Source organism: Macrobrachium nipponense, chromosome 32 (genome assembly GCF_015104395.2).
Source record: "Macrobrachium nipponense isolate FS-2020 chromosome 32, ASM1510439v2, whole genome shotgun sequence".
Taxonomy (NCBI): Eukaryota; Metazoa; Arthropoda; class Malacostraca; order Decapoda; family Palaemonidae; genus Macrobrachium; species Macrobrachium nipponense.
In genome coordinates this window covers 63,677,430-63,690,908 of record NC_061094.1, presented here as the reverse complement: position 1 = coordinate 63,690,908, position 13,479 = coordinate 63,677,430, and the positions used below count along the sequence as shown (strand labels likewise).

At 34.3% G+C, this 13,479-nt stretch overlaps 1 protein-coding gene across 1 annotated transcript in view; it reads right to left on the bottom strand.

Moving 5' to 3' along the window:
- Positions 1-9,105: 9,105 nt before the first annotated feature.
- The window catches only part of LOC135207171 (uncharacterized), a 16,272-nt gene continuing 11,898 nt past the window's right edge, over positions 9,106-13,479 (bottom strand). The window contains exons 2-3 of the mRNA XM_064238744.1: positions 10,123-10,326; positions 9,106-9,699 (exon numbers count right to left, since the gene is read on the bottom strand). Coding sequence (XP_064094814.1) covers positions 9,527-9,699; positions 10,123-10,326 — 377 coding nt within the window. The 3' untranslated portion in view covers positions 9,106-9,526. The remainder of the gene's footprint in view (positions 9,700-10,122; positions 10,327-13,479) is intronic.

Here is a 13,479-nt window from a genome sequence, read left to right as displayed (position 1 = left end):
ATATATATATATATATATATATATATATATATATATATATATATATATATATATGACTGGTAAAAATGTTGTTACAACAGAATTCCATCTAATAAAAGGAGCCCATAAAAACACCAAAATATAGAGAGAAAAGTATTATATTTCAGAGCCTGCTGTCTCCCTCTTCAGGTAGATGAATGGGAAAAGTTTACAGAAAAGGTGGTATTTATACCAAGAGGTCCATCCACAGGCAAACCAATTTAGGTCACCCCCGCTGATAATCTTCCTTTAATCTTCTTAAGCGTTGGTTGAATGAAAATCTTGTTGATCGTATCTGAAATCCATGCTCCTTTTGAGATGTTCATTACCTGCCTCTCTTTTATTAAGGCCGATTCCATCATTTGACTCTTGTACCGGCAGTTGCTGCTATAAATTACACGTGATAATTTCCAGTTTATTCTATGGTTATGTTCATTAAATGGTTGAAAATAGCCGAGTTCTGTTGTCCATACATAACTGACCGTTTGTGTTGTATTAATCTCTGGGGAAGTGATTTACCTGTAAATCCAATGTAAGATTGGTCACAGTCCTGGCATGAGATTTGGTAAAACCCAGTGTCCTTGGGAGATGTCTTTTGTTGGACGTTAATCAGGGATTTGGCTAAGGTGTCTGGGTAAGTAAATGCAAAAGGGTTAGATTTTCCGAGGGTTTGAGTCACCTTCTTAATCGTATCCAGGTGTGGAATTTTAATTTTATTGTTGGGTGTATCTCTGGTCTTGTCTTTAGGGGGTCGGTAGAAAATTACGTTTGCTTTGTGAATTGCTTTCTCAATTATATGGTCAAGATACTTTAAAGACGAAAGTTGCTTACGAATTAGTTCAAATTCTTTTTCCAGGAAATCTGGGGAACAAATTCGTAAGGCTCTTAAGAACAGGTTGCTGGCTACACCTATCTTGATAGCAATGTCGTGATAGCTAAAGTAGTGAATGTATGAAAGTGAGAACGTTGGTTTTCTGTATATGGTAAATTTGTATTCTGTCGTGTCTCTTATTATTAAAACATCAAGAAAAGGAATTTTGTTGTCTGTTTCCCATTCAACTTTAAATTTGATGCTGGTCACTAATGCGTTTAATTTTGAGAGGAATTCATTAAAATTACCCTACCTATGATCCCAAAATGTTAGAATATCATCCTCATATCTCATCCACAGCATGTTTTTGGGTTTTATTGCATTTATTACTGTAGTTTCAAAGTATTCCATGTACAGATTGGCTAATACAGAACTTAAAGGACTACCCATACTACACCCGAATTTTTGCTTGTAGAATGATTCCCCGAATGAGAATACGTTATTAGATGCACATAATTCAACTAACTTTATTATTTTGTCAAGCGCCAATGGGAAATGATCTGAATAGGGCATAATTTTTCCCTTAAAAACTGAAGAACGTCATTGCTGCCTATAATAGCGTGACTCACTCCAACAGACTTTTACGCAAGTTAAATAACTTAATAGACAATAGCGCATGGAATAATCTTGAGCAACAAGACAAAGTTTTAAACTTATCCAACACCCCCCTTACTGTAAATCAACATTTAGTTTTAAATCTAGGCTTATCCTTTGCCCTTATGCCAGACCGCAAAAACAACCTAGACTTCATAGTGGCTTTTGATAAATTCATATCTGACAAAAACTACAGCCGTGAAGAGATATGTCTAATAGGAGTGTTACTAAATGCTTTAACTGACCTAAATAAGAAATATCCTGTTCCCCGTAGATTCATGATAGCCATCCACTCCCTAAAAAAGTTGGATGTTATAATAAGTAGATCCGACAAAGACGGCAAAATCGTAATAATGGACAAAGACTTCTACCTCGACAAAATCAACCAGCTCCTTAGCGACACAAACACTTACGACAAACTGACGAAAAATCCCCTCCAAAAAGTTCCCACAGAATATTTCGGAAAGTAAGATTAATTGGCCAAGACAAAAAGAGTATTGAACTATTAGAGAAATTTAAAGTCATTAGTCCTAAATTACCCTACTTTTATCGCCTTCCCAAAACTCACAAAGACAATCTTCCATTCAGACCCATCGTTTCATGTGCCGGAGCTTTCAATGACAAAATTTCTAAATGGTTAGCTGGCCTCCTTTCCCCTTTTTAGGCACTTTTTCTCCTAGTCACATTAAACATTCGGAAGATTTTTGTCACAAATTCAGAGAAGCACATATACCACTTCACAACATAAAACTTTTAAGCCTTGACGTAGACTACCTATTCACCAAAGTACCAGTACAGGACGTTCTTCAGTTTTTAAGGGAAAAATTATCCCCCTATTCAGATCATTTCCTATTGGCGCTTGACAAAATAATGAAGTTAGTTGAATTATGTGCATCTAATAACGTATTCTCATTCAGGGAATCATTCTGCAAGCAAAAATTCGGGTGTAGTATGGGTAGTCCTTTAAGTCCTGTGTTAGCCAATCTGTACATGGAATACTTTGAAACTTCAGTAATAAATGCAATAAAACCCAAAAACATGCTGTGGGTTAGATATGTGGATGATATTCTAACATTTTGGTATCATAGGTAGGGTAATTTTAATGAATTCCTCTCCAAATTAAACGCATTAGGGTCCAGCATCAAATTTAAAGTTAAATGGGAAACAGACAACAAAATTCCTTTTCTTGATGTTTTAATAATCAGAGACACGAAAGAAAACAAATTTACCGTATACAGAAAACCAACGTTCTCACTTTCATACATTCACTACTTTAGCTATCACGACATTGCTATCAAGATAGGTGTAGCCAGCAACCTGTTCTTAAGAGCCTTACGAATTTGTTCCCCAGATTTCCTGGAAAAAGAATTTGAACTAATTCGTAAGCAACTTTCGTCTTTAAAGTATCTTGACCATATAATTGAGAAAGCAATTCACAAAGCAAACGCAATTTTCTACCGACCCCCTAAAGACAAGACCAGAGATACACCCAACAATAAAACAAAAATTCCACACCTGGACACGATTAAGAAGGTGACTCAGACCCTCAGAAAATCTAACCCTTTTGCATTTACTTACCCAAACACCTTAGCCAAATCCCTGATTAACGTCCAACAAAAGACATCTCCCAAGGACACTGGGTTTTACCAAATCTCATGCCAGGACTGACCAATCTTACATCGGATTTACAGGTAAATCACTTCCCCAGAGATTGATACAACACAAACGGTCAGTTATGTATGGACAACAGAACTCGGCTATTTTCAACCATATAAATGAACATAACCATAGAATAAACTGGAATTTATCACGTGTAATTTCTAGCAGCAACTGCCGGTACAAGAGTCAAATGATGGAATCGGCCTTAATAAAAGAGAGGCAGGTAATGAACATCTCAAAAGGAGCATGGATTTCAGATACGATCGACAAGATTTTCATTCAACCAATGCTTAAGAAGATTAAAGGAAGATTATCAGCGGGGGTGACCTAAATTGGCTTGCCTGTGGATGGACCTCTGTAAACTTTTCTCATTTATCTACCTGAAGACGGAGACAGCAGTCTCTGAAATATAGTACTTTTCTCACTATTTTTTGGTGTTTTTATGGGCTCCTTTTATTAGATATATATATATATATATATATATATATATATATATATTATATATATATATATATATATATATATATATATATATATATATACATATATATATATATATATATATATATATATATATATATATATATATATATATATATATATATATATATATATACATATATATATATATATATATATATATATATATATATATACATATATATATATATATATATATATATATATATTATATATATATATATATATATATATATATATTCCACACACACACACACACACGCACACACACACACACAGATTTTCAGATTTAATATTATTTTTGCATAGAGTTAATATGTCCTAATAATGGGCGTTCAGAATTCACAGAAACATGATTTAAAGTATTGAGAATAACGTAGAATGTGAACAGAGAGAGAGAGAGAGAGAGAGAGAGATTTGCTTGTTCGCAAGAGCGGACTTGTCATTCGTCACTTAGAGGGGCGTCGTCAGTTTTTTTTTCTTTTTTTCTCTCTTTTTAATTTCCTGTTTTGACAAGTCTCCGTCTCGATTCATGTGAGGGTTGCAGCATCTTTTGTTACATCGTTCTAGATGGATTCTGCATAAACGTTTCATGTACGTCTGAAACCTTTTATTTCATCCTTGTAATTTGAGATTTTTTTTGTTATTTAACTATTTGATATTGCTGATAAATTAACTTGTATCTCTTTCGAATTGTCAAAAGAGAGTTTGTTGGCTCGTAAGTACCTTTAATATGAAATAGACAGATTTGAGACGTCAGTCATGGAAATGACGACATTAATTTTATTCGAGAAAATTCTATAATAATGCCTTTCATTTTAATAGACTTATTGTCTGAAACCGTGTAATGATACATGTAATTCATAACTGTAATCCCAAGTTCTCTCTGTTTATTGTTTTGAGAAATAATTTTTAAGAAAGAAGACTCATCGCTCAGCCATTTTGGGTCAGATACCCTCTTTTGTGAATTAAGCTCCCTTAGAGAGAGCGCTTGGATTCAGATATCAGAGACGATTCGCGGTTGTTGTATTTTTGGGAGTCTCTCTCTCTCTCTCTCTCTCTCTCTCTCTCTCTCTCTCTCTCTCTCTCTCTCTCTCTCCGTATGAGAGAATTTTGGTTTCACATTAACGTAAAGATTTGATACTTAGTGGTCGGTCACTCATAAATTTTAGATTTATCTAATTCTTAGTGTTTAGCAGATGTTGTAAAAGTGTGTAACAGCGCCTTATTGGAAAAATATGGTGAATTTTGGAGACTGCAGCAGAAATATAATTGGGATACCCAGGTAATGAGTTATAAAAGTTCAGTGCACTAAACCTAAACTTATAAAGCACTTGAAATACTGAAAGTACTTGAGTTATTCCAGGAGAATTTTTATAATTCTTTCACATTTTTGTGTTGGTGATTTTTTTGTGCATTTATCCATTTTTCTTATTAATGTGTGATTAATATTTTCTTAGTGCTTTTGCAATTTTGGTGTTTTCCACATTTTTCTGTGTTTACATTTACATTCACAATTTGTTTGATTGATTAAATTAAATGTTTTCAATCATTAATAATTACAAATTTAATTGTATAACACTAGTGAATTAATTTGAATTTACGTAGAATTCTTTTCAAATTTTAATTGTTACTTAACACTTTGAATTTAACTTGAATAATGCAATTACTTAATTAATTTTGATTTAATTTTACTTAATAATTAATTAAAGAATTAATTAAACTTTGTGTTGCTTTTCACTCATAAATTTTGAATTTAATATTAAGTGTTGTCTTTTTTTTTTTTCACCAGTATATGTAATTTTGTTAAGGTAGAAATATAGAATGGTAATTGATCTGTTTTCCTTCGATATGTTGAAGTGACTCAGAACCATGGAGATACTTTAAAATTTTAAAGTTGTTGATGGAGTGATGCCCTTTAATTAACTTAATTCCATATAGGATTACCTCACACCTGTTTTAATGAACTTAGTCTGATCTCTTGTATGATTAAAAAGTTTTTTTTTTTTTAAGGATAACTGTTGCCTGTAGAGTAAACAGTCGTATTTTATCTGTGATGAAGATACAATTGTTTACGTGCTGTGAGGTAACACATTTTCATTGGTAAGTGTAATGCCCAGATATTTGGAAGCTTCGTCACATTATATATAATCTTTATACGATTACTAATTCAAGCAGTGTTTGCAGCTGGTGTTATAATTCGCTAAAATAGTTTAGCACACAGTCGTTATTTCAGTGCCCAATGTCAAACTATTCATTGATAAAAACACATTAAAGATAAGAGACTAACACTTTTAAAACTGCCATAGAAAAGGGAAAACCATGAAACTCATTGAAAATCTTCAAATTCGCTCCTCATAAAACAGGTGTTTCTTTTGTGAAAATGATTCCCAAACACAATTATGCAGTTATGTAGATGGTCAATTGGACGGGGGCTGAAGTTTTTGATACATAGATAGTAAAGGACTAATACTCTTAGGCAAATGTAGCAACTCAAAGTACACTAAAAACTTCCTGATGGCAAGCTTTCAACTGATCTCTTTAAAAAAGAAAATTTACATAGCGACAGAAATCTAAATTGAAAAAGTTGTGATGCAAATATAGAAGTGTAGGGACGCAGTTGTAGGCATTTGGAGTTTGTTTGTATGAATTGGGGCGGGGGAGAGAGTAAAATTGAAGGAGGTCTTTTTCAATATGGCTGACGATTTTAGACGCGTATTCAGTGCTTCGTGATATCCATATCTATATAGTATACGTCTATCTATCTACATACTCCAACCTCATTATGACATTTATTCGTCCTAAATAAAACCGTGAATGAGTCTGCCTTTAAAACAAATTATTTGGGGTTTCTCTCCTTAATTCAAAAATTCTCGAGAACCGGGACTGGTGAACAACAATGATCTTCGAACTTTAGCTTCCAATTTACATAGAAACAAACTTGTTATTTCAAACGAAACCTGTGTTTTTGTTTACCGAGAAAAGGTTACATGATTACATGCAACGGAAGTCTTGTCTTTGGGAACGACCATTTAATGGCAATTGTAAACAGCTTTGCCAAATGACCTTCAAGCAAACATGTTTTGCACTATATATTCCAGTTAGACCTAGAATCTAAACTGTTCTTTATGACCTATATATAATCAAACACTAAGTATCATGGAAGGTTATTGATATCTTTTTACTCTCTTTAAACCAATTTTCCGTCATATTTTCATAGTGCGCAGAAAGTTCCTTGAAGTTCGTGCGTGAATATTGTAGGTCGCTGGTCATTCCAAGATAATCTTTTAAATCATTTTTCTGCTGTGCTTCCTAACAGACATAATGGGTCTCACTGTGTTCCCTCTTATCTTTTGGGATCTTTGGATGTAGTCCGACTGGAAATATAACTGAATTAAATAGAATTAGCAGGACAGGTGCCAAAAAACTTTGTGTTTTATCTAACATATTAACTTTAGGCAAGCCGTAACAAAATAGATGGGTGACTATTACTACGTAAATGTACTTGAAACTTATTCTAAATCACAAAATATTTTCAAAGGTAGATATAGTCAGCTTAGGACGTCATCTATACGTAATACTGAAGTAACATAGTCTATTTAGATAGATATTTATGTCCCTCTCTTTTGTGTCAGAAAAAGTAGAGTTATACGAAGCTGCGTGGCATATTTTGCATTACAAGTCTTCATGATATTCTAATACTTAAATTTCTTTTATTTTAAGATTTCTGTATCCACTACCCTTGAATAAAAATTTCTTATGACATATGTAACGCAAGGAACGCAATTCACGACTATACCTATCTAAATTGAGAACACAATTATCACCACTATAGATATTGTGTGAAACATTTGAGCTTCCACGATTCCACTCCATATCGACATAAGGACGTCCCACAGGTAAACAAACTATCTAGAAAGATATAGTGATCCGTGGTTGGTTTAAGTGAAGAGTATTATACTTAGATTATAAGTAAAGGGTAAAGACTTTTGTCCGTTTGGAAACTGGTACCTAATTATAGTACCAAACATTTCACATAATGCGATTTTTTAGAAGCAATGATACGTCTAATTTTACATCCATAGAATTTATTGTAGATATAGCATAAAAACAATGTTGCAATCAAGTGTTCCTTCTCATAACTGTAAAGTGATCTAAAGATAGAACATTACATTTCAGATTAGTACCTATTTTCTAATCATTAAGTGCGTGAAGATGTTTCACTCTATTTCATTCATTTATTTTGTTAATTTTGCTGTTAACATTTGATATATTCACACGAAAACCTATTACTACTGAGTATGTATACGTATGTATATATTAATTTTTATTTTATATAAATCTAAAATATATACACTATCTACCTATATAATATTTATATGTGATATATATATATATATATATATATATTATATATATATATATATATATTATTATTATATATATTTGTGTGTGCGTACAGCCATATATGGGTTGTATATACCAGACTCCTTAAATGTGCTACATGGGATCTCCAGAATAGAGTGACTCAACAACAAAAATAATATTGCTCATTTTTTTTCAGTGTCTTCCGAGATCACCAGTGACCAGGAAAAGCTGGAAATAATTAGACCATTACATAAATATTACTACTTGTCAGTCTATTGAAAATGATAGTTACAATTCAAAACAATTAAAACCCAGAAATCAATATGCCACTTCCTCCTTTCTTAATGACAGAAATTGAATTATAGTGTCGTCACCCTTTTGATGAATCGTCTGCCTATACTCGTTTTTTTTTCCATCTGTCTACCAGCCTGTGGTCCCAGTGCATGGTAACACTGCGTCCCTGGCTTTAAATAGTTACGCTATGTGTAAGTTTTAGGTAAATAAAAGGATATCTGGGTGTCTACATTTGCAACTGAAAAGTGTTTTTATAATTTACTGTATGCGAATTACACCGTTAATATTCGATATATGATATTCTTATTATTGTTGAATGTCGGCAGCCTTTTCGGGGTGGCGAATGGAACAGCCAGACACAAATTCTATTTAACAGATGCTAAACCAAGTTGCGTCATATCGCATCTGGCTAAAACGCACTTTATGAAAATTAAAAGTATATACTGATATACTTACGTGTAATGAAGTAACACGTAGCTTAGTAGCAGAATAGGTGTAGTCCAATAAAGTTGACATCTTGCATTACCGAGTGAACAGCGAGAGAAGCATTTTTCCCGCCACTGCTTCTGGCTGTTCCATTCGCCACCCCGAAAAGGCAGCTTACATTTATCAATAATAAAAACATCTTATTTCGATTATTAACGGTGTAATTCGCTTACAGTAAATTATTAAAACACTTTTCAGTTGCAAATGTACACCCAGATATCCTTATATTTACCTAAACTTACACATAGCGTAACTATTTAAAGCCAGGGACGCAGTGTTACCATGCACTGGGACCACAGGCTGGTAGACAGATGGAAAATAACAGGTTATAGTCTATCTCTGTCTGTCCTCCCTCCCCTACCTATTGTATCTTTTAATTGACAGAACTTCAATTTCCATTAAGAGCAGTGCGTGTGATCCAAGGTATATAGAATTGATATATGAAATAATAAGGTCCTTCAACTGTGCAGATGTCTTAGATTTTTTTTTTTTTTGTTCCGAAAGTCGTGCAATCATCATCTAGAATCGTAAACATTTACGCAGTCAAATTTTGATTTGTATCTACAGGGATATTTGCAAAAAATAATATCTAAGATGGCTAGTGCAAATTAAGGTCAAGTGAGACTATATTCAAAATGTTCTCATTAGTGATGACTGGTGGTCTCTTTGCAGATAAATTAGTAGATCATAAAATTAGAACTTGTACGTTCTAAGCTACTTGTGTACATCTACTGAAACCTGTCTTGATGGCGCTTTTCAAGTAAACATTTGCTGACACAGGAACCAAAGGCCTTGGTTGCAAGGGTAGTCCGCCAGAGTCCTGTTGAACTGTAGGTTTGTGCAAGGCAGAGTGCTGTTGGCGTCAATCCACCAGGAGTCTTTCAGCCAATAGTCGCCTCTCTTTCCAAACCACAGTCTGAAGTTAGTTTCTGCAAAGCAAAGCAAAGAGCAGAAGCTAATTTTAGTATGACCAGGCGACTATTGCCATTTTGATTTCTAAAGTGATCGACTCGTGAAATTGATTCTGTCAAGCCAAGCACCGGAGGGGCAATCAGGCGCTGAAAACTGTGGAAAAAGAGAGTTGGAGTAGTTTGACAGCAAGCTGTAGAAATTCAGAAAACAAAGGTGATGACGTACAAGATTTTGAAGTTCAAACCAGGAGAAACTCCCTCAGCTGGCCTGCGAAGTAAACAATCAGAGATATTGGACAGCACAGCGTGCTTGAAGAAGAGAAGCTGGAATAGACGACATGTGAGGTGCACTGAGGTCACTACCCTTCAAAATGATCAAGTGCTACTGGAGCAGGAAAATAAAACTGAGAGGAGCACATATCATCTCTTAAGATGCCTTACCCGGTGAAGTAGGGAGAATTCTCTTGATCTCACTCCATATTGCGTTGTATACAGGTTGAGGGGAGTCATAATCATTGAAGAGTTCGGAGTCAGCAGCGTGGCAAAAGTCTCTGGCTTTGTTCCAGCTAAGACCAGTTCTACCTATCAAGATACAACCAACCCCATTCAACTGTGTGAAGCCACTGGTTTGGTTGCAGAGGGTACCTGAAAAAGCGGTCTTTTTAAACAAATTTACTTATAGATTAGCCCTACGTGTAAATCAAGATTTTTTTTTTGGGGGGTATAGCTTTAAAATCAAATAAGCAAGGAGAATTTAAGGGCAATTATTTACTTCGTCATTGGATTCAACAAGTATCCTCAAAATGTATGTATATTAAACACACACATTCACGTGCAGACACACCACAAAATTATATATATATATATATATATATATATATATATATATATATATATATATATATATATATATATATATATATATATATATATATATATATATATATAATGTGTGTATGTGTTGTGTATGTATATATATAACTGAATCACGAAAGTTTGGAATGTGATAAATCATAAATAAAGGTATAAGCCACGAAGGAAAGATAAACAACGGAGTTTCTGCAAGATCTTTCGCAAACTGACTTACATGAGAAATTGAGAGTACAGGAAAGGTCGTATAAGTGACAGATAGGGATTATAAGGAGATTAGTACATAGAATCCAACACACCTGGAGGATGAGTAACCTTTCCAAACAAGAAGAAACATGGGTACAATTTAAGAACACAAAGATTAAGTCCAACTGCTCAGACACAGGGACAAGACAATTAAAGGATTATACAAGGCGACAGCTGACCACATTCAGATCTTTGGTAAACAAAAACTTATTCACGAAATATATTAAACATACATATACAAAGAAAATATCTCTAAGGCAACTAATTTGTATTTAAGTCTGTAATTATATCTTTGAGGTGCACTGAGGACACTACCCTTTAAAATGAAATCTTTTAGAATCTGCCATAATACAACTTACTTCCCACTGTAATTTTAATATTAGTCATGGCCTGTTTCATTTAGACCCTTGTATTTGTAACATGTTTAAGAATGACCTCAAAGATATAATTACAGATTTAAATACAAATTAGTTGCCTTAGAGATATTTTCTTTGTATATGTATGTTTAATATGTTTTGTGAATAAGGTTTTGTTTACCAAAGATCTAAATATGGTCAGCTGTCACCATGTATAATCCTTTAATTGTCTTGTCCCTGTGTCTGAGCAGTTGGACTTAATCTCTTTGTTTTTAAATTGTACCCATGTTCATGCTTGTTCGGAAAGGTTACTCATTCTCCAGGTATGTTGGATTCTGCGTACTAATCTTCTTATAATCCCTATCTGTCACTTATACGACCTTTCCTGTACTCTCAAATTCTCGTGTAGGTCAGTTTGTCTGCTAAGTAAAGGACATTGATCCTATAGATCTGGCAGAAACTCCGTTGTTTGTTTCCTTCCGGTTGGCGTGGCTACCTATATATATATATATATATATATATATCTATATATATATATATATATAAATATTATATATATATATAATATATATGTATATATATAATATGTAAGTATGTATGTATGTATGTATGTATGTATGTATGTATATATATACAAGAGAGAGAAGAGAGAGAGAGAGAGAGAGATTGATCTACAAATGTCATTTGAAATCCAGTTCGTTCTACTTAAAAAATGATGCCGAATAGGAGATGTAACTAATTAGTGATAGTCACGTGTGGGGTACCGAACCATTGGGTAGTAGAGTACTCTTCACTCAAGTCACTGATTGTCCACTTCACTTCACTTCCACTCCCAGGAGGCTTTCAGCCTGTCTGTTGGTGGGGTTAGTCGTCTTCTTCAATCTCTTCTGTTTTCAAATATTCCATCTCTTCTAAGCTCTTCCATTGTTGCCATGTTATGCTTTGCCAGGCCCTCCTCCTCCTCCTCCTCCACTCCATACTTCCTTCGCTAACGAGGTCGACCTCTCGATCTCCTTCCTTCAGGTACCTAGTTCCATGTCTTCTTTGCAATTCTATTTTCGTCCATTCTCATTAGATGATACCGTTGTCCCCTCTCAATCTTTTTCATCACAGGTGCCAGTCCTGCAATTCTCCTAACATTCTCATTTCTCATTCTATCTCTTCGTGTTTTGTTTACTATTGTTCTCAGGATTTACCTCTTTGTCATTGTCACTCTCCGATCTGTACGTCATTATTGGTGTTAACAGTCCCTCGAATATAGCTTTCTTTACTTCTCTCGGAAACATATGCATCTCTCATCATTGGATAAAGAGCTCCAGAGCATCTTTTATATTTCTTTATTCCTCCGGTGATTTCCTCTCTATTCTTATTTGTAAACTCATCCCAGATATTTGAATGAGTCGGTGTCGTTTATGACTGTATTTCTTATCATGATGTTTGTTAGGGCTTGAGGTTGTCTGCTGGCTGTTAATATTTCTGTTTTCCCTATATTCATTCTTAGTCCCGCTTCTGTTAAACGATCATTTAAGCATACCAGTGCCTTCTAGTTCCTCTTGGTCATATGTCCAAAAAGCTATATCATCTGCAAAAAGCATAATGTCTCCTGTAATGATAATGCTTTCTTTAAAGTCTATTATACTTTTGTCAATGTAAGCGATGAACAAGAGTGGAGAAAGCACACTTCCTTGTTTAACACCCGTTGTTACACTAAACCATTTATCATTTTTGTATCCGGTCCTTACATTATTCACGCCTGGTTCGCATGTGCTCTTTATTGCAGCCCCCAGCCTACCATCCGGTCCATACACCTCTCCCAAACATCTCCATAATTTATTTCTAGGTGTTGAGTCAAATGCTTTTTTCTAGGTCAATAAAAGCTATACACTGATCTATAATATTCCCACGATTTTTCAATGACAAGTCTCAGGGTGTATATGAGATCTGAAGTACTTCCATCCTTCTGTATCCATGTTGTTCTTCACCTAACTGAGGTTCAATGATATGACGTGCTCTCTTTTCTAAAATTCTCTAGTAAAGTTTTGTCAAGTTTTTCTACATGGCATATGAGTGTTATACTTCTATAGTTTTCACACCTGAATCACCTTTCTTTTTCTAAAGTGGCACAGAAATATGTCTTCCCCAATCTTCTGTAGCTTTACTCTCAGGCACAATGATAGAATTAAGTCATACAGAATCTGCTTTGCCAGGTCTCCTTCCTCTTTAAACAACTCAATTAGCATATTATCATACCCAGGGCTTTTTCCGTTTTTATCTCTCTAAGGCATTATGAAACTCTTGATATGTAATCACATTTTCCCTATTTCTC